The following is a 26,386-nucleotide window of genomic DNA, read 5'->3' as shown; positions in this document are numbered from 1 at the left end:
ACAACGACTCCAGCTATGTTCTGCTTGAAGCTTAACCCTTACAAATTAAGGCATCATTTATCACCATGAATTCTGTAAATTACCAAGTGCACACCTCCATCCTAAGAAGACCACAAGGCCCTAGAACACCTGAAAGCAAATATTTATATCATCTGATTTCTTTCTAGGAAAGACAGACAGGACTTACCACTAACAGTTTCTGGTTTGATAGGAGGCAGGCCTTTTGTTCTGCGCTCTCTTTCTCTCTCTCTCTCACGCTTTTCCTGGGATCGAGACCTAGGAGAATGGCGGCGCCTGTCCCGAGATCGGGAACGAGAACGACGATGGCGTGATCTTCGAGTCCGAGAACCAGACCTTGATCTTCTCCTTTTGGGTGATCTGGTATCAAACAAAAATGTTAATGTACTAGACTGCTTACTAGCTACTAGGAATTGGCATGAAACTGCATTTTTGTGGTTCAGTTTATTTATTTATTTCTTTGTTTGATTTTTATCCCGTCCTTCCCACCGAGGCAGGCTCAGGGCGGCTTACATGAATAGCATAAACAATTATACAAAGATAAAACCATTTAAAGCAGTTTAAAACATAAAGTGCTAGCTCGTTGCAATTAAAACATTAGAGATGGCGGCAATGGTTACTTTATTCTTCAGTTCTCGACCTTCGTCGTATATATACGACTAGCACAGGCAATAATGGTGGAGTTGGGCGTCTCTTTAATGAAGATGTAAATAATAATGATAGTATTGGTGGTGGTGGTATGGTGGCGGCTTGTAGACAGGCCTGTTCCCAAACTGAACGAGTTCGTATTGGTTTGTGAGCCATTTAAAGTTTAAACATGAAAAGTGGTGGGGAGCAGAAAGCAGGAGTTTAAATGGCTCTGAGCCATTTAACCCCCAGCCTTCTGTTCGCCACAACTTTTGGTGGTGAGCAGAAAGTACGGGGTAAAATGCCCCCCCCAGCTATTTCACCACCTGTTTTCTGCTTGCCTTCAGGCGATGAAATAACCGGGAGGCATTTCACCCCCTGCTTTCTGCTCACCAACAAAAGCTGCAGCAAACAGAAAGCTGGGGGTGAAATGGCCCAGAGCCATTTAAATCAATCAGCTAAGCCATGCAGAGCTTTCCACCACTCAGCTGTTTTTCATAAAGAGCAGAGAGCAGGGTTTTTAATGGCTCAGTCATTTAAACCCCTGCTTTCTGCTCTTCACAAACTGCCACGAACTGCATCAAAATTCATGGAAGTTCATGGCTGCTCTTAAGTTCACAATTTGCAAACCATGAACCGCCCAAAATTTGTGATGAACTTAGTTCGTGAGCCAGTTCATGCCCATCCCTACTAGCTACCAGTGAATTCTCCTCACTTCAACATGAGAACTATTAGTGTGTGAAGGAAGACACCCCACAAGCAGGTCTTATCCTTTAAGAGGTATATTTCTAGCTGCCACTGCAAATCACCCTCTCCCAATCTGAAATTGGTTTGAAATCCCACAACCCAGCCTATTGCTCCCCCAAAAGTCTGCTTTGCTGGAATGGTAGGCAGTTATATGGCACCTTTTATGTTGGTGGTTTCGGGGAAGAGTTAAAAATGACCTGGTTTCAAACATTTCCAGGAATCAAGGCATGCATAGTTCCAGTTTATATACTACCAAAGAGGAACACTTGAACAGTAATTCACAGTGAATACATTTTCACATTGGAGCCTTGGGAACCAATTTGTTTGAAAGCATGGCTTCAGAACAAAAAGTGTAAGCTCTTAGCATACTGAAATCACAGAACATACAACGTTCCTGCTTGGGTTTACTACAGGTACTGGGATTATCTACACTGCTTACCTTGATGCAGATCTAGATCTTGACTTTCTGCTCTCATGCCTCTTTACTTCTTGAACAGGAGGTTGATCCACTTCCATTTCCTAAAACATTCAGCAAATATTTATAATCATTACCACAATTTAATTTTCAGATCTGTTTCAACTTGAAAACTAGATAGTTAACAGTCATGTAATCTGAACTAAACACGTTGCTGTGATTTTATCTGACAAAGAAACACTGTGATAAAAATGACAATAACATTTAATACATCCCATGAACATCAATTTGTATATCAATTAAAACTTTAAAATACTGCTAAGGAAATTTTAACATTTTCAAGAAAAAGTCCAACATTCTCAATGAGCACCCGGTTATACACTCATTTCCACCAATCTTCCCCAGGAGAGTAATCCTATTGTGTTGCAAGGTGTCAGCCTCTTGATACCGCTTAATTTCTTTTTTTGCTTCCTTCAAATAGTTACAGCTTAACTTCTTTTTTACTTTCTTCAAATTATTGCAGCTTAACTTCTTTTTTAATTTCCTCAAATTATCTTCCAGTTCCATTTCAAGTGTTTGAATTAGGAGCAAGCCAGTTAATTAATTTCTAGTAGTAGCAACCAGTCCTTTTTTTAAAAATCTGGCTAGAAGCCTTTTTATTTTCAAACTGGCTGGCAATTGCTCTCTATCTCAAATTGCTGGCTCAGTTGCTCTCTCATAGTTTATATGAGTAGCATTTCACAATAGGAATAAATACTTGTCCATTCCATCTGATAAAGAACTTTGCACATTGGCATTTTCCACATTCATTATCAGGCCAATAAAAGATCTTGTATTACAGGTGTTATGTAGAGATCAGAGGAAATAGCTACACCATGGCATCCTCACTCTCCCAATCCTACTTTTACATCATGAGTGATCCATGCCAGTATTACACATAATTCCCAGTTGGTTCTAGAGAGAATAATTTCTACTTAGGAAGGAGAATGGAAACAAAAGCACCACCCATTAGAGCTGAGCAGGAGTGGGGGGTAAAGGCTGCATATATTACATAGAAGGTATTTCCTGTCAATTCTGCTTGATGCTGATAATGTGGAGGCCCATCCTTATTCTCTGGCAAAAAGGACAGTACTTTGGCATTATAATTCAATTATGCCAACTATACTACAAAATAAACAGTGTAACACCTATCAATGCTATCCACTGGCTTCAATGGACATAAAAAGGTATAACTCTACTTAAGATGGCATTGTATGTTACCTTTTCAATAAGGACTAAGTAGCTGAAGTGCAACACACTAAAAAATTCCTTCACATCTAAGTATACAGATTCTCATGCACAGAAGTGATTATGAAAACATAATGGGTCCAAAGGACTCCCTGTGTGGTTGCTCTAATTGCTGGAAGAAATCTAAAGTGATAAAGAATTGAACACAAAACAGAAATAACTGAATAAAAAAGAGAAACGATCCTGGCCACGCACCATGAAATTTGGAAGCAATGTTGCTCTTTTACAAGCAAGCCACATATGAATTAAAGATAGATATTAAAAGCTCTTCACCTGCTGATGTGCTTTCTGTATATGGGATTCACTTTGTGCTGTAAAAGAAGGTTGGAAAGATGGCTGCACTGGAGGCGAAGACTGTATCACAGGCTGAGCCATGGGAGGAAACTGTGGTGTAGGTAGAAGGCCATAACTTGGCATTTGACCATTTGGAGGGAGAGGGACCTTTTAGAAAAAGAATATACAGGCATTTTTTCATTCATTTCAAATCAAGAACAACTTCTAAAAGAAATAAAAACATAAGAAGAGCCCTGCCAGTGTTACATCTAGTCCACCATCATGTTTACCACAATTGCCCACCAGCTGCCCTAGAGGACCAACAAATAGGACATAAGGGACCAAAGCGTCCCCTGATGCTGCCTCATAGCACTAGTATTCAGCACTAGTATTACTGTCCCTGAATGTGGAAAGTCCCTTTAATCACCATGACTAGCAGTCAGTGATGAATATTTCTAATGAATCTCTCTAATTGCCTTTTAAAATCATGAATGCTCATGGCCATCACTTCATCCACTGGCAGCAAATTCCACAATTTAATTACTCATTAAGTAAAGTAGTACTCCCTTTTGTCTGTCCTGAATTTATTGTTCACCAACTTTTCTGGATGGCCCTAAAAGCTACTATAAATACTGAGAGAGTGAAAGAGAAATTTCTATGTCTACTTTCTCCTCCCCATGAGCAATTATACAAATATCTATCAATCTAAATATTGAGTTACTAGGAGAAAGCCCCGTTGCGGAAATGAATGCAACGAGGTCTAGAAAGAGGGCCTGGGTGAGTGCGGGTCCTGGTGATGCACCTTGGCAGGTGGGCAGGAGAAACAAGGGGGAGGCCTTGAAAGGCCCCCCCGCCTCACCTGCACCGGCGAGTGGGCCAGGAAGGGGCGGGAGGGGGCTCTGGGAGCCTTCTCCTGCATCTGGAAGGAAGGGGAGGGTTTGAAACCTACCCCCCTGCTGCCTTCCCGACCAGGGATGGGCAGGAGGGGACTCTGGGAGTCTTCTCCCGGTCATCTCCACAGAAGGAGGTCCCGCGGACTACCTGGGGCAGGCCACGCGGCCCAGGGGAGCGTGGCTGTCTCCCCCGTCCCCGAGGCCAGTTGGTCCCCCTGGGAAGCGTCCATCCCCGCTGGCGGCTTCTCACAAGACTGTGGGCGAGAGGCTGGCCGGTGGATCTGTGGGCGGGACCGAAGCGCTGACAGGCCAATGGCTGAAGGAGCGCATTTTATGTGGCCACCCCAAATCACTTTTATTAACAAGGAAGGATGATTACACAACAAAAATGATATAAAGCAATAATTCCCATACCTGGTGGTGCATAGGATCCTGTTGCATTCCCAGCATCCGTTGCTGAAACTGATCTATATTTGGGAGTTGTGGATAAACTGGTTGCTGTATGCCTTCACCTGGAAATCCACTAAGCAATGAAATTATTTTCAGTACCATTTTACTACTGAACATTAATACATATAGATACCTTTTACTAAATTTTATATTCTTATACTAAGTACCCAGTGTCATTCTATTACTCAGAAACAGTTTTTATAATTAATATTCAAATTTAACTATAGAACAGATAAAAACATGTATACCAATTTTTATAGAACACTGTATAAAATAAGGGTCTAAAAATTAAGAGACTTCTGCAATGTTACCCTGAATTTTAAAATCTGTGTGTTTATCGCAAAGCTTACAATGCTTGCTGAGAGACTGATGGAGAAGGTGACAAATCCTCTTTCTTCGACTCTTCCACGGCTTCTGGCTCATCATCATAGTCAAATCGATCTAGCAGCTTCTGAAACATATTACATTGAGCCAACTATTTTCTTCAGAAACTGTTTAACAGACACAATCAAACCTATTTATGAAAGTGACGGTGTAAATTTCTGAATATTTTACAACCTTAAACATAACTGTAAAGATGAGTATTTTGCCACGAATGCAGCAACTCTCTTCACTTTCCATATCTTCCTCATGTTAGAGAATAGCTATTTAACACAAGAAAGCAAGACTACACACAAGGAATTTAAAAAGGTAAGGGCAGAAATATTTTAATATGATAAAGCAGCAAGAGTGCACGCAGCCAACCTGCCTGGACATCCTCTTTCTTCCAAGCATAAACATGATAGTAGCCTTTTTAAAGAGATGAAAAAGACAAAGAAACCTGCATCCTGCCCCTGTGATTTTGTTCCATGCTAACAAAAACTGACCCATAACCGCTGTACATAAGCAGGCCTCTGCCTCACAAGTAGAGAACCACAACCACTGTTAAAACACAGAGTGAGTGCATGTAGTATGGCACACACCTGTTGCTCTTGTTTCAGAGGGACAAATCAGCTTCACTAAGAATTGTTTCTTTAGGTACTTGAGTACATTGTCAGGCTCTCAGGAGTACACTTGAATTCCACCAAAGCCAACACAACCCACAAGTCTGGTAAAGTACAGAGATTCCAAAACTGGGATCCAACTCAAAACCCAATTTAGAAGTTATTACAACATACCATTCCATCACAGGGAGCATACAGTGAGGCTATTACTCATTGTGTACAAACCAGTATGCCTGCTTCACTCTTCCCAGTGGCTTTTACTTGCTGCTTAGTTACACAGGATGTTAAGATAGTCCTTTAGTCAAACCTGAGCTCTCTGAGCTGCAGACCCATCTCTTTGGAATGGTCGTCCCGGAAGAGACAAAAGAGATGCCCTTTCTCCTGATGTTCAGAAGGTACTGTGAAAATACTCTTTTCCAGCAGAGTTTTTGACAATTGGGTATACAAGAAGGGGGACCCGTGATACTCGCGGGGGGGGGAGGAAGCAGCTGCAGGTGAGCCTTCTTCCCTGCCCCCCCATCCTCGGCACCCACGGCGAGGCCCGCGCCCCAAGCCTTCTTCCTGCCCCCCCCAGCACCAGTGGCGAGAGGCCTGAGCTTGGCCCGCCGAACTTTCTCCTCCCCCCCCGGCGGTGGCAAGGGCTGAGCGGCTTACAGCTGCTGGCTGGCCAAGTCTTCTCCCGCCCCCTCCCTAGCGGTGGCGCAGCGAATGCTCTTTTACTTTTGGGGGGATTTAAATATCCCCCACATATTTTCCCCAAGTTTTCAGATTTTTCTGCACATATGGGGATTGCCCCAAATGTGCAGGAAAACCTCCCTGCCCCCCAAGTGCCCCCGATGTGCTGATTTAGATATCCGCACAGAGGGGGCACGTTGAGAATTAGATATATAGATTTGTGATGGGCTGCTACTATATTATGCTGATTGCCATACCAAACATTTATGGGGTGCATAACTGCTTGTCAAAGTATCATCAATTCATCAACATATCTGATGAAGCAACTTTACAAAAGTTTATTATAAATTTTGTTAGTCTTAAGGTGCCACTGGGCTTCTGTTCAGTCACAGGTTGGGGTTTGTTTTACAGCTTTTATGTTGCCTATGTAAGTCTGTAGGCTGCCCTACAAAACTTATACCACTTTTTATGTTATAAGTATTTAAAATTAAGTTGAAGTATTCCTGCTCAAAACATTTCTTCACCTTATCAAAAGATGTCTTTTGCTCTGGTACTGGAAAATCATGCTTTTGTTCTGATGGTTGTGTTGTTGTAGTCTGCAACTGTGCAGTAATTGCCTGGACCTGAGTCATCATGTTGTTATCTATCACTGGAGACTGAGGTTTTGGAGGCTGCTGAAAAGTCTGAAGAATCTGTTGGAGCTAAAGAATAAAACATACATTAGAGACTCTAATTTTGGGTACAGCCATGAACAAATACCAAAGACAATATACAATAATTGCCTTTTAAGTAAAATGATGTACACTTTCCCTCCCCAACAACTTAACGCATCAGGAAGCCAACTTTACTGTGCCATGCATGAACTGTTAATGCATCTGCTATTGTGGCTGACTCTCTCTGTAGACTCAAAGCTAAAATGGAAGGCGAAAGAAAGAGAGAGGAAGAGGGGGAGAGAGGACTATAATGGACAGCAATCACAATGCTGTGGAATGGAAACAGTGATGCATTATGACTACAAGACGTGCATGTGCACACACACACAACCCTTAAATGAAGCACTACTACCAAAGTGCAACCTCCAGGAAGATCAAAAAGGGAGTCTGCTGCTCAGATGTTTTGAATGAAGTATTTGCCATTCGTCTCAGAGAAAACTTGTTTGGGTTCTTGGGGATGCAGAAAGACCCCTATGCTCATTCACTGCTTAACAACAAACTTTTATTCTCTTTTCTACTTTCCAGCTGTGCTGTATGATTCTGCTCAACAGCCAGTTCTTGAAGGAGGCAGCTCAACTTGGGTGGAGGTGGCACAACCTTCTGCTGGAAAGTCAGACCACAGAGAGATGGCATCCATCAGGCCATCCTTCACCCCAAAGCCAATCCCCTCCTCAGCTTCTTCTCCTTCTCTTTGCTCTTCTACCCCTTCCTCTTCTTGTCAACCTTCTCGCCCTGTCTCTGTCTGTTTTTTCTCAAACCCATCTTGGGCACTCCACTTCCTTCCCTACTCTTCTTCCTGTAATTTTAAATGTTTTAGCTGATATGATATGTTATGTTATCCACTGTTGTTCACCACCCTGAGTGCTGTTTACAGGGAATAGGTGGTATAAAAATCAAAGGCTGGAATGAATGGCTGAACCCCACCGCATCACCATCAGCTCTTTGCCCCTTCTGCCCATCTGTATCCTCTTCTGGGTGCAGTGAGCGAGGCTGGAGACTACCGCCAGGTTCTTGTGGAGCTGCCCACCAGGTAAAGACTGGCCTCTGGGGCCATGTTTGCTGGGCTGCCATGGGGCTCCCTGCTCTCAATCAGTGGGTGGGGGTGGGCCCTTGTCATGTAGGGTAGCTAGGACTGCCACTTCCCCCTCAGAGCATCCAAGAAACAAAGTACATGACTGACCAATCATATGTTATAGATATGCAACATCTGTAAGCATATACATCAAGATTAAATTGGCTTTATGGCCACTAGAAATTTTTCTGATAATACTAGACATACATTACATATAATTCAACATGGCAGGATTACCAGAACCCAGTCTCTCATTCTAAGCATCGACATGGCCAAACCTATATTTTTAAACTTCTAGAGAGAATGGGTTGTGGCCCTTCCTTTCTTAGAGCAATGCTACTCATTTCAACAATGCAATTAAAGATATTACAATAGGAAATCAGGAGTATAAGATATCACTTTTCGCCAATGATCTTGTTTTGTATATCTCATTTCCAGAGCAATCACTTCCTGAAATTTTAGGTATGCTTAAAGATTTTGGCATGATCCCTGGATTAAATATTAATTTATCAAAGACAAAAATATACCCAATATTTCTAAATCAATCTACCAAATTTAACATACAAACGTGCTACGAATTTGCATGGGTTAAAGATAACTGGCGTTATCTCAGGAATAAAGTCCCATTAGATTTGTCATCCATAATAGATAGTAACCTAGGAAATCTTTTTAGAGAAACTAAGCATCAACAAGACAAAATTTTATCATGGCAAGAACAGCTATCGACAGTTAAAAGTTTTATTTTACTCCATTTCTATTTTTTTAGGACTATCCCTTTTCCCATCCCTGATAAGACGTTGCATCACTAGCAAAAATTATTAAACCAATTTAATTGAGGAGGATGCAGAGCAAGAATAGCATTTTCAACTTTGTGCAAGCCCAGGCATCAAGGGGGCATTCATCTGCCCAACCTGAAGTTTTACCACTGGGCATCACTTTTGTCACAACCAATCTAAGCTGTCAATTGTAGTGAGCAGAAATCCTACCTTGTGAGCCAAAAAATCTATGAGCAGAAATGTGAGTGACCATAATTTAAAAAAAATAAATAAATTTAAGTTTAAAAACATATGAAGAAATGGAAAAAAGGAAAGAGAAAAAAGGGAGGGAAGGAAAGGGAGAAAGAGAGAGAGGGAGAAAGGGGAAGGGGAAAAGGGAAAGAAAGGGAGAAAAGGGAGTGAAGGAAAGAAATGGAAAGAAGAAGATATTGGATTTATACCCTGCCCTTCACTCAAAGTCTCAGAGCGGCTTACAAACTCCTTTCCCTTCCCCTCCCCACAACAGACACCCTTGTGAGGTAGGTGGGGTTGAGAGAGCTCTGAGAGAACTGCTCTTTCAAGGACCGCTTTGACAGAACTATGACTTGCCCAAGGTCATCCAGCAGGTGCAAGCGAAGGGGTGGGGAATCAAACCTGGTTCTCCCAGATTAGAGTCCGCGCACTTAACCACTACACCAAAGGGGGAAAAGGGGAAGAGGGGGAGAACTGAATGAAGGAAAGAAAGGGAAATAAATGGAAAGAAAGGGAGGGAAGGGGGAAAAGTGAAAGAAGGGAAAAAAGGGAAAAGGAAAAGGAGAAAGAAAAAATGGAAAGAAGGAAAAGAAAGAAAAGGAAAGAAAGAAAGGGAAAAGGGGAAAGAAATGAAAAGACAGAAGTGGGAAGAAATTGAAAGAAAGGCAGGGGAAAAGGGAAAGAAAGAGATGGAAAGAAAGGGAGAAAGAACGGGAAAGAAGGAAAACAAAGAAAGGGGAAATGGAAAAAATGGAAGGGGAAAAAAGAAATAGAAAGAAAGCAAATAGATGGGGAGAGAGGAAGGAAGGAAGGGGTAGAAAGAAGAAGAAAAAGGGGAAAAAGAGAGCCCCCCTCTACTGGAGCCATTCAGCCCTCTCTTTGCATTCCCCCTTCTGAGGAGGGGAGCCAAAGGGAGGGCTGAAATGGCTTCCTGCCCTTTAAAGCCAGAAGCCTTGCAAATCTGCCTGTCAGCTGCTGGCTTTATAGGGTGGGGCAACCATTTCAGGGCTCCCTTTCCCTTCCCCTACATTCAAACTGAGGGAAGCAAAAGGGAGCCTTTTGCTTCGCACCCTTTAAAGCTATCAGCTGGCGAGTCCACCTGCCAGCTACTGGCTTTAAAGGGCACGCAGCCATTTCAGGGCTCCGTTTTGCTCCCCCCGCTTCTAAACGGGGGAGGGAGGGAGCGAAAGGGAAGCATCAAATGTGTTCCCGCCCTTTAAAGCCAGCAGCCAGCGGGTGGAACCGCCAACTCCTGGCTTTAAAGGGCACACAGCCATTTCAGGGCTCCCTTTCACTTCCCTCTGCTTCTAAACGGGGGGGGGAGTGAAAGGGAAGCCTCGAAGATGTTCCCGCACTTTAAAGCCAGCAGCCGGCAGGTCCACCCTGTAGGTCTGGCAGGTCCAACAAGCGGGGCTGAGAGAGCTCTTTCCAGAGCTGTCCTTGAGAGACAGCTCTGACAGAACTATGGCTTACCTTAGGTCATCCAGCAGCTGCAAGTGGAGGAGTGGGGAATGAAATCTGGTCCGCACACTTAACCACTACACCAAACTGGCTCTCAGAAGAAGAGGAGATTGGATTTATACCTTGCCCTTCACTCAGAGTCTCAGAGCGGCTGACACATCTCCTTCCCTTTCTTTCCTCACAACAGACACCCTGTGAGGTAGGTGGGGTTGAGAGTAGTGTTCCCTCTAAGCTGAGTTAGTGTGAGCGAGCTCACAGTTTTTTAGCCTCCGGCTCACACATTTTTGTCTTAGCTCAGGAAGGATAGCTCCACAGCAAACTAATTTATACAGTAGCCAAATCGTTGGCTCACAACTTTAATGCCAGTAGCTCACAAAGCAGAATTTTTGCTCACAAGACTCCAGAGCTTAGAGGGAGCATTGGTTGAGAGAGCTCTTTCGAGAACTGCTTGGGAGAGAACAGCTCTGAGAGACTGGCCTAAGGTCACACCAGCAGCTGTATGTAGGAGTGGGGAATCAAACCCGGTATTCCCAGATTAGAGTCCACACACTTTACTACTACACCAAACTGGTGTAAACATTTTGTACCTTTAATTTAACTTTATTTTCAAACAAAAATGTTCCTCTTACCTGCTGTCCTTGTGTTGTCTGAAATAACTGAGCTACAGCTGCAAAGGCATCAGAACTGGGCAATTGTGGCACAGTAGGTACTGAATTAGAAGCAACTTGAGGAGGCTCAGATGGAATTGTTGTGGAAGGAGGTGGGGAACCTACAAAATAAAAGCATTTAAACACACTTTAAACACTTTGTACTGCAATGCAATTTTTTTTAACCAAACCCAGGGAGGTTGACTAGTGAACAATTGCAAACATGGGAAGGGGCAGTGGTTCAGTGAGAGAGCTTCTACTTTGCATGCAGAAGGTACCAGGTTAAATCCTTCAACCAGTAGTTAACGTGAAACATCTCTGCCTGAGACCTCACACGCACACTAAAATTCCCTACCTTCATTATTAGTGGTGTCTTCTGGCACTGAAGCGGCACTGCTAGCTCCTGCTGCCATATCCAGGAGAGGCTGAATTATTTCTATTTTAAACACTCCATTTTTCTGCCATAAATTGAGGACACGAACTATCTTACTCTGTTCAAATAAAAAAAGATGTGTCAATATAATTTTTAAAGTAGTTTTCTAATTGCAGTATAGGTGATTAGCAGAAAACCCTTCTCCCCCTGCACACACCTCTTCTGTTTGTACAGTTAGACCAGGAACACTACAGGGGGTTTGGACTCATGCACTTCCTTTCCCAACATTAAAAAATAAAAAATAAACATATGGAACCTTACAGTTTGGGCATTACCTTCTATTCACAGGAGGGGAAGCAAAATCATGAAAGAGTACATGAACCCAAGATCTGAACAAACAAGAGGGCAGAAGAATCATTTGAACAAGACAGTCGCATGAAAAAAGAACATGCGAATAACACAAGACAGCAAGCTATAGACAAAACCAGGATTCTATTTGGATGTTCTCTGCCCTGTTTCTAATATAATTTGCTCTACTTGGCAATTTATGGCAGTGAATGCTACATAGTATTGTAACAGATTTTTATCCATATCCAAGGAATTACCCTGTGCAAACCTGAATGTGTAACTGGACACAGAGCAATAAAACTCTAATTAGGATTGTCTTAAGTTGAACTGTCATTGAGAGAACAGTATACTTTATTTATTTATACTAAATTGGGAGGAGTATTTATACTTTATTTATACTAAATTCGGAGGGGTAGAAAATACGGTAGAAGACAGAGTCAGGATACAGGATGATCTTGACAGACTGCAAAATTGGGCTAAAAGGAATTTAATGAATTTCAATGGGGATAAGTGGCCCCGGTCACACGGCAAAGTTGCCGCGGGAGAGGCACAGAAGGTGGGCGGATTATCCGGGTGCGATCACACCCCAACATCTGGGAAGTGGAGCGCACCCGTGGCTTACCACCGACAATGCGCATTTAAAACCTAGTACCTCCAAGGTACTAGTAAATGTTAGCAACGGGCTGCCTCCAGATGCCGGTGGTGTGATCACGCCGGCGCGCGGCATTCCCCTCCGGTCCCTCGTTTACCTGCTGGCGCCGAGGGAAGGACCCGTCCTGTGCCGCCAACGCGTCTGATCGCGTAATCGCTGATCAAACTGCACCGGGGCAATTAGCCACGCCTCCCCCCCGTGATATCCGGCCCGTGTGCCCGGGGCCCAAGTAAAGTTATGCATTTAGGTAAGAAAAATCAAATGCATAATTATAGGTTGGGGGAGACTTGTCTTGGCAGTAGTATGTGCGAAAAGGATCTAGGGGTCTTAGTAGACCATACACTGAACGTGAGTCAGCAATGTGATGTGGTTGCTAAAAAAGCAAATGCGATTTTGAGCTGTATCAACAGAAGTATAGTGTCCAGATCACGTGAAGTGATGGTACCACTTTACCCTGCTCTGGTTAGACCTCACCTAGAATATTGTGTTCAGTTTTAGGCACCACAATTTAAGGAAGATATAGACAAGCTGGAACGTATCCAGAGGATGTTTACGAAAATGGTGAGGGTCTGGAGACCAAGTCCTATGAGGAAAGGCTGAAAGAGCTGGGTATGTTTAGCCTGGAGAGGAGAGGACTAGAGGTGATATAACCATCTTCAAGTACTTGAAGGGCTGTCATATAGAGGATGGTATGGAGTTGTTTTCTGTTGCCCCAAAAGGTCGGACCAGAACCAACGGGCTGAAATTAAATCAGAAGAGTTTTCGGCTAAACATGAAGAAGAATTTCCTGACAGAGCAGTTCCTCAGTGGAACAGGCTTCCTTGGGAGATGGTTGGGCTCTCCTTCTGTGGAGGTTTTCAAACACAGGCTAGATGGCCATCTGACAGCAATGCTGATTGTGTGAACTTAGACAGATCATGAGAGGGAGGGCAGGAAGGGTTGCCTTGGGGCTTAGTTCTTGTGGCCCTTTCTTACACACCCAGGGAAATGCTGATTGCCACTTTGGGTCAGGCAGCAATTTTTCTCCAGGCCAGTTTGGCCAGGAATCCTGGAGGTTTTTTGTCATCTTCTGGGCATGGAATAGCGGTCACTGCGGGTGTGGAGGGGAAGGTATTTGTGAATTTCCTGCATTGTGCAGGGGGTTGGACTAGATGACCTTGGAGGTACCTTCCAACTCTGATTCTATTACGGGACTTGGTACTTCAGCTCTCAGCAAAACACATTTTCTGAGTTAAATGTCTATTAAAATAAGACCCAATTCATTTTATTAAGCATGTAAAAAGTACATATATTAAAGATTAAGCATACAACACTAATAAATAGAAAACTTATGAAAACTAAATCAGTGATCACATTAAATCATATCTGCCTCCCTAAACATAAAGATCCCTTTAGGTACATACAAATTCACTGCCACAGGAGGTAGCGGCAGCTACAAGCATGGACAGCTTCAAGAGGGAATTAGATAAGCATATGGAGCAGAAGTCTATCAGTGGCTATTAGCCACAAGGTATAGATAGGAACTCTGGGGCAAGTAATGCTCTGTATTCTTGGTGCTTGGGGGGGGCAACAGTGGGAGGGCAACAGTGGGAGGGCTTCTAGTGTCCTGGCCCCACTGCTGGACCTCCTAATGGCACCTGGTATTTTTGGCCACTGTGTGAGAGTGTTGGACTGGATGGGCCACTGGCCTGATCCAGCATTGGCTTCTCTTATGTTCTTATGTTAGATGTGAAGTTCTGTATTTAGAAGGAAGGGGCTGCAATACACAAGAAATGATTACCAATATACAAGGCTTTCTGACCTGAACTCCAACCACAAAATCCTAATTAATTCTTCACAAAACAAGTATTTGTGTTGCAATAAGGATCAAAAACATACCAAATCTTAATTAAAAGTAATGGGAACTTATAGAGAATTATTTTTAACAGGCAGTACATAAATTTTGAAAGACAACTTATGGGTAATATCTTATCAAAATTATTCAAGAAAAGTTTCTCAAGACAAAATAAAAACTATTCCCTTTAGCAAAATAATAAAACTGTTGTCTTCTTTTAGCATGGTCAAAAGAATTACTTCCTTTAGGAACAATGTTGCCATCTTTTAATAAACTTGCCGTTTTCTAATAAGCAATTAAACTCACACAGGTTATTAACTACACGGGGAAACATGGATTAACATACGAGTGGTGTATATCATCCATATCCACTCAATGGCATGGTATTCTATCCAATGAACTGTGAGTGGAAAAAGTTTGCAGGCAGAGCTCTTTCAATCCCTCTCTCTTTCCTGTGCCCATTGAGAAGCTGCTCCAGGAGATCAGGAGACCCTCAGGAACAAACTAAGATGAAGTGAAGGGAACTGTGGCAAGTAGGTAGTGGAAATCCCTCTGTACTTATGCATGAGCTCTTGCTCAGTTCACAGAAGACCGGGCAAGAGGAGAGGGAGATGATTTATGCCAACTGACCCTTGAGCTGCTGCCCCTTGTACTGCATTCCACTCCCCAGGGTTTATTGGCCCCTCACAAGCAGCTTTTGGAGAGCCAGAGGGAGACACTATGCTGTGAACTCATCCCATTCAGTTCACTGCATAGTAAACAAAGTACTGAGAAATTGTTTCCACAATGCTTTAAGAACAAAGGAAAAGACCTGCTTGTGTACCTCTTCAGCAAGTGCCCATCAACCATATGACCAACAGAAAACCAGAAGTAAGACCATATGTAACCCAATCTTTTTTTCCAGAGAGAATTTATGGATCACAAAACTTGGATGCTGCTTGATTTTTTTTTTGTTCTTGTCAACAAATAGCAGACTCTCCATGGTTGCCATTCACATCAAATTTTATTTGTACTAGCTTTGATATTAAACATACATTATGTACTGCTTAATATACTTGCACCCCATACTCCAAATAAAAATACCTCACAGAATAATGAAAAGATCTTCCATGAGGGCTTGAAGTGGTCAGAAAGATGGAGCTCAAAAAGTATAAAATCCCACTACAAAAGAAATACTCAACATCAGGGACTAATTCAAGAGCATTATATCAAACAAACAACTATAATGTGTGTGTGCATGAGACAAACTAATTTATGCTAGAACCAGGGCAGAGAACTTCCAAATGACTTTCAACAAAGTAAAATCAATATTCCATTAACATCCCCTCCCCCCATCTTTGTGCTATACCTTGTCTTCTGATGGACAGAGATATAAATACTGGAATGTAGCAGTTATATTTTTACAGAATCTTGGCCCGAAAACATCCTTATCTGTTCCAAATTGATGACGAGACTGACGAACAATAGAGTCAATAACATACAATCCAGGAACTTTATATTCTGGTTTACACTGAAGAGAGAACATACCACAGTTTCTAGTTACTCAAATTCATATTTGGCATACCAAGATAAATTCTATGATATCATAAAGCAGTTCTATCAAATTGGTATTAAAAAGGTATATGTCTACGGAAGAGAAGTAAAAGTAGCTGTGTAACATAAAAGACAGTTCCTTTGCTGGAATTGGAACACCAGCGGTAATCTCTTTTTAAGATCAGACCACAGGAGCCTAGGTGCACCTCAAGCAAAGTGGATATAATCAAAATGCATTGAGGCACAGGGGCTGAGCCTATATTCAGTGGAACATGCCATATACACACCTGATAACATGTGATCCATGCCCACCAAAACTAGTGATAAACATCAGAAAATACATTCTATGCATGTATCAGCTGCATATTGTGGCAACTGTGCAGTTAAGAACACCTGGGAGATAGAGCAGGTATTTATTAAAGTTACTATGCCTAATGTGGGAGCAGACCTTTTGACAGTAATTTTTTTCTTGGTCCATAATTTGATTTATCAGTGTCAAAAACAAAACTGAATATACACATACACAATTTTATACACTGCAACAGATCAAAATGGGGAACTTGTCAGACCACAAGTCGCAGATTTTTTATTCAGCTCCACAATTAACAATCCAGTACATGATTTTAGGGAACAATTTCAACTGGAATTTTTAAAACGTAACAAAGAACAAGATTACAGTCCCTAAATCTCACTAACTTAGTAACAATTAGGTAACTGCTTGCAATCTAGAGACCTCAAAATGGGATGAGATTCACAGACATTGTGGGCCTTTTATTTATCCATCAAAGCAGCTGTCCCATCTATGCTACATCACAAGTAGCCTCCTTAACTCTTCTAAGTTTACAAAGGAGCCTAGCAAAGATACTGCTGTCTGGAAAAAGAGTACAAAAATGTGGTGGCTTGCATATGTTCCTTCAAATAAACTGAATTGTTGATGTGGGTAAACTCTGCCATTTTCTGTATCTTTAAGTCTTATTCTTTACAAGTGATCAGGAAACAAAAATATCTAACACATTTCTAGGTGACAGCACCACAATCTGGGTATCCTTAGTTTCTCCAGGTCTTACTTTTATATTCAGAATTTTTGGGGGGCATCTAGAAAAATTCACATTTAACTCTGATTCAGACTCTCTCCAAAATTAATGACAACCAAGAAACCTAAAACCACCACTTGATCAACTACTATAATCACATTTTCTGTTGTCCTCAGGGAAAAATTCTCCTATGGAAAGTGGAAGTGGTTACTATTGAGACTACACGTCATTTCGTAAGTATCATTTATATTAATTTACCTTTTTAATAAACTTCTCTACAATCTGGACTACATGTTTGTAAAGCTGAAAGAGACAAATAGCATGTTATAATCAATTAAAGGTGTTTGACACCATAAACTGTTTAGAATAATATATTATTGTGAATTTTAAGAAATACATAAAACTATATCAAATAGGTAATTCATTTCATTAAACCAATCCCAAGATACAACCATCTCTAAATCAGCTCAGCTACTGTAGGCCCCAGAAATAAATATATTTTTTAAAAAGGATACATTACTCATGTTGTAATACTTTGAATCTGAGAAAGCCAAAGCTTTATCACAAGTAGGAGTAAGTGCTTGGTATAAACCAATCCGAAAAAATACTCAATAAATACCTTACTGGTATTTATAGGTTATTTTGGTTTTGGTATTTTATTGGTATTCATCGGGTATTTTCTCAGCCTATCACCAAGGGGGCTAGAGATTTGACTATTTAGTCTTTTTCACGGCCACCAGATAGTTGCAGTTACAGGGCATTTAAAGGGCTCTCAGTCCCTTTAAATGCCTTTGGAGTAAACTCTCAGCAAGGCATTTAAACTGCAGAGTTCACTGAGCATGGTGCAACTCACACTGCAGCTTGAAGAAAGCATTTAAAGGGACAATGTCCCTTTAAATGCCTTTTCTCCCTCCACTGGAAACAATGGAGGATGGGGGCACCTTCTTCTGGGGCCCGTAGAATTGGACCCCCTGGTTCAATCTTTTTGAAACTGGTGGTGGGGGGTTCTGAGGAGAGACACCAGCAGCTATATTGCAAATTTGCAAATTAAAAAACAGCCCCCATGAGCCATACATACCCCCAGATCAATTCTCCATTATAGCCTATGGGGACCATTGACTATAATAGTCCCTATTGGGTATAATGGAGCCAGAAAAAATTGGCAATCCCGAGTACTTCCTGAATCCCAGTCCATTACCAATATTGGGATTTGAGAATATCAGGAAATATTGATATTTTGGGGTTCAATATACCCAAACCCAAAAGATACCAATTTTTTTGGTACACACCCCTAATCAGAAGGACATTTAAAATCAGTGGAAGTATAAATTTTGAAAAATAGTTTTGCAAAATTTAGAAGTAATTTACTAATCCATAGTAAATGAGACCATTTTTGCTTTCTTTGCAAGACAATGCTGCCCCAAAGGTGGGTCCTCAGGATCTAAGTATTTGCATTTCTATAGAATTGTTAATCCCTAAATATTGTCTGGATTGTTTCCAAGCTACAATGTACCTTACTAATGAGCACCTGCAGTTAGTTACCAGTTAGCTTGATAGTGGCCAGCTGTGAACTGTCAAATTAACTACTTGAGACTTCACCATTTTGACAGTTCAAGATCTAGATCAGTTAGATCAATTGACTGATCCCTGTGATTGGTCAGTCAATCAAGAACTGACAGCTGAGCTAGGATAAAGCCAGGAGTCAGGAACTACCAAAGAATGCAAGGATATTCACACAGAAGACATCAGAGAACGATGGGGAAGAACCTTCTGCATGAAGAGCTGGTAAACCTGGAGGAAGAGGTTGTCACTCTCTTCAGTACTTCTGCTTCTGTGTCAGCACTGCTGGGAAGACTGGTGTACAGGGTCAGTGTTAGTGGCTAGAGAGTCAGGTTTTTTATGTTTGACTTTGTTTCAGTGTACACACCCTTTCTCTTACTCATATGTTTTTATACATGTTATTCTTTTGTAAATAAATTTCTGATTCTGTTTTTTAAGTAACTGGAATGAGTTACTGGCCTAGAACCCAGGTTTATGGTTAAAACCAGTGCCTAGAATTACGCTACCAAAAGGCACTGATTTTTTAATTGGAACACTACCCAAATTTCCTCATACCCCATGCCAGCCTGACCAAATAAGCATTGGGGGCACACTCCAATGTTGTGACAATTACTAAAACAAGCTTTAAGTGTTCAGAATGCTGTGGAAGATAAGTCTTTACTTTATACGACATAGCAGAAGCATATCAACATCTATGGTCTTTTTTTCTCACCTTAATAGCTTTAATGGCAGCTTTAGTAATGAGAATCATCTTCGCACGAGAAATAGGAGGCTTCATCTCCATCAATGAGAAGAGCTGTGACAAGAAAATCAAAACAAAATGGTAGAATCAGAACACTTCACCCACCCTAGTCTTGATGAATATTCAGATAATAAAGCTGCCCAAAACAAATTATATAATGCATAGCAATTATTTCTGAAGTTATATTACACTTGGGTTTCTTATAGCTTGGACTGGTGGAATGAGCTCCCAGAAGAGATCAGGGCCCTGTGGGACCTTCTACAGTTTTGCAGGGCCTGCAAGACGGAACTCTCCCACAGGGCCTTCAGTTAAGGCGCTGTCACCATTAATAACACCACCATCAACATTTTAACAAGGATCATTATGATACTTGAGAAAGATAGAGCCCGTGCTCTGATTCCATCTTTACAGCCTGTACCTGCCATATATATATATCTATAAGATAAGAATGGGAAACTGATGAGCAAGGCAGACCAGAGACCACACTAATATATCGTTGCCGCCATCTCTGAGTACTAATTACAACGAACTAGCTGGCACTTTATGACATCAGATTGTGTGTATAGTTTTATATGGTTTTATCTATGTTATAATTGTTTTATGTTTTATCTTTTGTAAGCCGCCCTTACAAATATCATGGAACTGGCTACTGAATTGTGCTATGCTCTCATGAAACTAAAACTTGATGGCTACAGTATTTTACAGCTCTATCTGTAATACTGCCATAGTTTAGACAAAACAAATCACGGGTTACTGTCCTGTAAATGAGACTTGGGAATATCTGCCCAACCTCTATGTTGTACACAGCAAGTTAATTAAACACAGATCTGTAAACCATAACCAGCTGTTTCATTCCATTCACAAACTATGCTTTGTTTTCTAATCTCCAAACCCAAATAGGCAAGAGTCAGTATCAGTAGAAAACATAAAATACATCAATCTTTATCTCATTTGGGGGGAGCAGTAAAAGAATGAGAGGGGGGAAAAGCCCACTCTCTCCATCCACTATAAAACAGGGGCAACTGCCTGAAAATTTGTACTTGTGAATAACACAGGGCAAGCAGAAGAGAGGGCAACATTTGCAGCTGCAGTGGAGTGGGGTGAGCAATGACCTCTACTGTTTCTTTTTTATTAGAAGAATTGCCCATGATATATATCGATATAGAGAGTCATGCTTTCCATGTTTTCGATAATAAACAGCTATTTTAGTTCTTCCATGTTAATATGACTAGGGAATATTCCATACCGTAAACTTAAATGGAAAAGAAAAGTACGGGAAACTTAGCAATTCATAGGTCCTAATTTAATCACTTGATACCATCATCAAAATGTTGTTTTAGAGACTTTTATGATACTACTTTAACAAGTAGTTTATGATACTATACTTTATGATACTAACTTTAACATCTTTTTTAGTATGCTAGAAAAACGGTATGACATATGAACAACCAACCTAAATCACTTTCTGTCAATCTGAATTAACAGGTTATTTCAAATAATGGATTTCTGTCTCTAGATAAGCAAGTACACTGAGCCAGACCATTACTTGCAGACCAAGAGTGCAAAGCTTTCCCGAAATAGGTGAGCAAATGAGTTGGATCCAAAGGTTGTTTCCTGTCAACGTAAAGCACTTCTGCAAGCAGCACAGAACATTCCTATGCTCCCCCCCCTTCAGCCCACTGAGTGCCCCCATCATGATAACCTGGGAGATTCAGCTGGTCGGGAACAGTATGTGGAGATAAAACAGGAGTCTGCAGTGGGATAGACCATCGATAATAATCAATGTCCTTCCACTGGCAGGAAATCAATTTTTGATTCAATCCATTATGGCAGGGCTGTCCAAGATCAGAAAGCCATTTGTGCTGAGCACATAATTTTTTATAATAATGCAGAAGCATAGCCTGCTAGCTATTCAGAAATATAGATTTGTTGTAATAATACAGAAGCCATCTAAAAACAGTGAAATGAACTTTATTCATACAAAAGGACAATTACAGGCCTAGTGACAGTCACTGCTCAATTTTTATCAAGTCAATGAGAATACTGGTATTCAGGACTGGACTGAAGTTTTCTCTAGGACTGTAGGATGCATTCAGTTAAGGCGCAGCTCAACTCTAATTCCAGGTTTACATCACTAATGGTTGCTCTCAGCTTTAATGCCATTTCATGAAAGAGAATGTACTATCACAGTCACCACTTGTTCAGTCTACCCTACAGCACCTTCATGAAGGCCACAGTATTTTGACAGTCAAAGCATACGGAAGCACAGCACAATGTCTTCTCTTTTACCTGAAGCTACTGGGAAGAGACAAGGATGTTGCTGTCATTACAACCATACATCCTTCACAATGTGAAGTCAGACCATATTTAAGAGGAAATAATTATTGCTTGAAGAATCCATGTACATTTTAAGGCATTAAATTAGAGTTTACACAAAACTGAGGAAAGGTTTTGATATTCTGTCTTTAACAGTTGAGAGAAAAGATTAACCTCTTGAAATTAAAATGTACTTTATTTCAAAAACCCAAATAAGGAATTCATGTCTTGATGTACCGGCAAGTGACACGTGATCTACCTTAGCAGAATTCTTCCAGCCTAAGTGGCTCTTTTGTGGGAGAAAGACTCCTCAGACTGGAAGAAGGCTACAAACATTGGGACAGTGGAGTGGTATGCATGTTGGTATACATAACTTACTGGTAAAAGAAAAAAAATATTTTTACACATATCCTACATACAATACATGAAGACACAAAATCCTTACTCGGACTTATATGTACATATCTGTAAAATACAGTAGTAAAAAACCCCCGCAACAATCAGAATTCATAATAATGGTTTAATTCTGGTTAACACCAGTTACTTTTATCATTTATATCCCACTTTTCAGACAACTATCTCCCAAAGCAGCTCACACCAATTAAGAACATAATAAGAACATAAGAGATGCCAATGTTGGATCAGGCCAAAGGCCCATCCAGTCCAACACTCTGTATCACACAGTGGCCAGAAATACCAGTGCCATCAGGAAGTCCACCAGTGGGGCCAGGACATTAGAAGCCCTCCCACTGTTGACCCCCCCCAAGCACCAAGATGACAGAGCATCACTTGCCCCAGAGTCCCTATCTATACCTTGTAGCTAATAGACACTGATGGACCTCTGCTCCATATCTAATTCCCTTTTGAAGCCGTCCATGCTTGTAGCCGCCACCACTTCCTGTGGCAGTGAATTCCATGTGTTAATCACTCTTTGGGTGAAGAAGTACTTCTTTTTATTCGTTCTAACCCGACCGCTCAGCAATTTCATGGAGCGCCCACGAGTTCTTGTATTGTGAGAAAGGGAGAAAAGTACCTCTTTCTCTACCTGCTCTTTCCCATGCATAATCTTATAAACCTCAATCATGTCACCCCTCAGTCATCATTTCTCCAAGCTAAGGAGCCCTAAGCGCTTTAACCTTTCCTCATAGGGAAAGTGTTCCAACCCTTTTATCATTCGAGTTGCCCTTTTCTGCAGTTTTTCCAAAGCTATAATATCCTTTCTAAGGTGTGGTGACCAGAACTGCACACAGTATTCCAAATGAGGTCTCACCATTGATTTATATAGGGGCATTATTATATTGGCTGATCTGTTTTCAATACCCTTCCTAATAATCCCCAGCATAGCATTGGCCTTCTTTATTGCAGTCACACACTGTCTCGACATTTTCAGTGAGTTATCTACTACAACTCCAAGATCTCTCTCTTGATCTGTCTCTGCCAGTTCAGACCCCATCAACGTGTATTTATATTTAGGATTTTTGGCTCCAATGTGCATCACCTTGCACTTGGCCACATTGAACCCCATTTGCCATGTTGACGCCCACTCGCCCATCTTTGACAGATCCCTTTGGAGTGCCTCACAATCCTCACTGGTTTTCACCACCCTGAACAACTTCGTATCATCCGCAGATTTAGCCACTTCACTGCTTACTCCCAACTCCAAATCATTAATGAACAAGTTAAAAAGCAGTGGACCAAGTACTGATCCCTGTGGTACCCCACTGCTTACCCCCCTCCACTGGGAGAACTGCCCATTTATACTCATTCTCTGTTTTCTATTAATTAGCCAGTTTTTGATCCATAAAAGGACTTGTCCTTTTATCCCATGATTTTTGAGCTTACTTAGGAGCCTTTGATGAGGAACTTTATCAAAAGCTTTCTAGAAGTCAAAGTAAACAATATTTATTGGATCCCCCTTGTCCACATGTTTATTCACCCCCTCAAAGAACATTAACAGGTTAGTGAGACAAGATCTTCCCTTACAGAACCCATGATGAGTCTGCCTCAATAGGTTTTGTTCATCTATGTGACTACTAATTCTTTTGTTAATACTGGTTTCCACCAATTTACCCAGTATCGACGTCAGACTGACTGGCCTGTAATTTCCCGGATCTCCTCTGGAACCTCCACTTCCAGCTGCTGGATGACCTTGGGCAAGCCATAGTTCTGTCAGAGGTGTTCTTGAAAAGAGCAGTTTCTGACAGAGCTCTCTCAGCCCCACCTACCTCACAGGGTGTCTGCTGTGGGGAGGGGAAGGGAAAGGAGTTTGTAAGCCACTCTGAGACTCCAAGTGAAGGGCGGAGTATAAATCCAATCTCTTCTTCTTCTACCTCATGGGTTTTTCAGCTGCCACTAATAAGATGCAGAACCTTTAATGTAATCCAGCAGGGCCTTTGTTACATTCATATGAGATGCATTTACTGTATGTTTCCCTGAAGAAAATACCAGGAAACAAACATACTATACAGTTGGTGTGCCAGGGACAGAATTTGGGACCATGTGATTTACTCTCATTTATGACTCCTTCCCATTACCATGAAAAGTTATACCTGGCACAATAGACTATAGTCTATGAAAACTACAGACCCCCAAAATGTGACAGCCCTTGTTTGAAAAATATATCAGTCCCCCTCCATTTTGTAATAAATTATTTTTATAGGAACCTAAACTAGCCATTGTACTGACCCTTGTAAAAATATCAGCATATAAATGTTGAGAATTTCTTCCCATTTGGGAATTTTATTTGTACCAATCTCAGTATGTTGTAGTGGTTAGCATACCTAGGAGATGCAAGTTCAAATTCTTACTCTGCCTTGGAATTGAACTGAGTTACCCTAGCCCAGTCACACTCTCTCAGCTTACCCTACTCATAGTGTTGTTGTGAGGATTAAACAGAATAAAAGGTAACGAATTGAAGATGCTTTAGGTCCCATAAATTTCTAAATTAATATCATATATGTATGTATACTGTAAAAAAAATAAAAAATGAAAGGTCAGAACAGCAACCGAGAAGTAAAAATAGAACTGAAGATAAAGACAATTCCATTAAAAATCATACAAGAGTTGAAGAAAAGCATTAATATGTGTAATATAGTACACAGAGAGTATATGCCGCAATCCTTTTGGAAGGCATACTTTTGGTGGTCTAAAATAGTCCTGGACTTCCGGTTTACGGCGGCTTGCACCCATCGACCCTCCGATGGCGACACGCCAAGCCGAGGTGATCAGGAGCGGTCTTGGCTGGTTCCAGACCCCCACAGCGTCTCTGTAGGAGATTCTAGGCCTGGGAAGCCGGGATAAGCCTCTCCCAAGGCGACGGCCGAGGGATTGAGGCTTGCCTGTCCCCAAGAGGTCCTGACGCCAAGGAGCCAGTATGGCGATGAGACCCGACCTCTGGATGAGCAGACAAGAAAATAAGTGAAAATAACCCCGGCAATAATCGAACTCGTCTAAACAGTGAGTTAATCAAACCTCTGTATAAGTGAAGAAGTCTCAGCTTGCTAGATTGACTGGAAAAAGAGCGGCGCATGGGGAAGGGTTGGAGATCCAACCCCCCTCAAAATGGAGCGGTCTCTAAGCGGTACGAAACGTACTGCTCGAGACTTCATTTAAGCTTGAAAGTTATATTTTAAGCCCAAGAACATGGGATTCAGAGAAGCTTTAATTTAAAACGAAAGCTTTTCTTCACTGTAAACAAATGGCTGGGAGGGTGAGGAGAATGGCGGCGGAAAAGAAACTTCCACCAGGAAGTACTACACCAACGACTCCCAGTCAGCCACAGGAAGCGGCTGCAGACTTTCCCAATATGCTTGCCACAGCACTTCGCCCTCTGCTGGACCAGATGTCTACAATTAATACCAAGCTGGATTCCGTCCAAACCATTGTTAAAACAATGGATTGATTACATTTTGATGTATTGTATATTGGATTCTATAATGTATGCACGGTTTGCAGTAATTCTATTGTAATTATTATTGTCATACTGCTACCCCCTCTATTCATTCTGGAATTCCGTCCAAAAGCAACTTACCCAAATGGAAAAAAGAGCCAATAAAACAGATAAAAGGATCGAGAAAGTCGAAACAAGGACTACTGATATTAAGCAACAACTAAATGAAGTTAAGAAGGAAAGAAATACGGATAAAAATCAACTACTTCAGCTTGATAAATCTATGCATGTTCTACGCTTCCAAGGAGTTCCTGAACAGAAGGGAGAAGACATAAAAACAACAATAAGTGGAGCAATAGCTTCAATTTCAGAACTTAAACAGGAGGATCTACAAAGTGACATGGACTTGGCATACCGTACTTATATAAAAACCTGCCTGGCGAAATTTACATTAAATTCTCAAAGAGAACAACGAGAGACAATGTTTTAAAAGTTACTGCGGGGAAACCACTTAAAATCAACTAAGAAGAAATTAAAATTCTGAAAGACATTCCATTTGAGATCCGGAAATGAAGACAACAGTATAAGGACTTAATTCTTTTCCTACAAGACAAAGCAATAACCTACAGATGGAACTTCCCAGAAGGAATCGTGTTCAAATACAACAACAAGAAAATTAAAATTGACTCTGTCCAAAAGGCCAAAAACTTTTTGAAAAAACAACTGGGCACAGATAAAGACGAGGACCCTAATCTGGAAGAAGGAGAGGAACCCATTGAGGAAAAATCGGATAATTCTTTAAGTGATTCCAGCAGTTCAACGTCAGAGTCTGAGAAA

At 41.4% G+C, this 26,386-nt stretch overlaps 1 protein-coding gene across 1 annotated transcript in view; it reads right to left on the bottom strand.

The window, feature by feature from the left end:
- Positions 1–26,386, bottom strand: part of SCAF4 (SR-related CTD-associated factor 4) — an 85,016-nt gene that overhangs the window by 37,733 nt on the left and 20,897 nt on the right. The window contains exons 2-12 of the mRNA XM_015415609.1: positions 19,315–19,398; positions 17,301–17,345; positions 15,824–15,985; positions 11,624–11,759; positions 11,251–11,390; positions 6,893–7,069; positions 5,061–5,161; positions 4,675–4,783; positions 3,368–3,535; positions 1,832–1,911; positions 188–378 (exon numbers count right to left, since the gene is read on the bottom strand). Coding sequence (XP_015271095.1) covers positions 188–378; positions 1,832–1,911; positions 3,368–3,535; positions 4,675–4,783; positions 5,061–5,161; positions 6,893–7,069; positions 11,251–11,390; positions 11,624–11,759; positions 15,824–15,985; positions 17,301–17,345; positions 19,315–19,398 — 1,393 coding nt within the window. The remainder of the gene's footprint in view (positions 1–187; positions 379–1,831; positions 1,912–3,367; positions 3,536–4,674; positions 4,784–5,060; positions 5,162–6,892; positions 7,070–11,250; positions 11,391–11,623; positions 11,760–15,823; positions 15,986–17,300; positions 17,346–19,314; positions 19,399–26,386) is intronic.

The sequence above is a fragment of the Gekko japonicus genome, unplaced genomic scaffold (assembly GCF_001447785.1).
Source record: "Gekko japonicus isolate JY-2015 unplaced genomic scaffold, Gekko_japonicus_V1.1 scaffold2682, whole genome shotgun sequence".
NCBI lineage: Eukaryota > Metazoa > Chordata > Lepidosauria > Squamata > Gekkonidae > Gekko > Gekko japonicus.
This window is presented reverse-complemented; position numbering and strand designations above follow the sequence as displayed.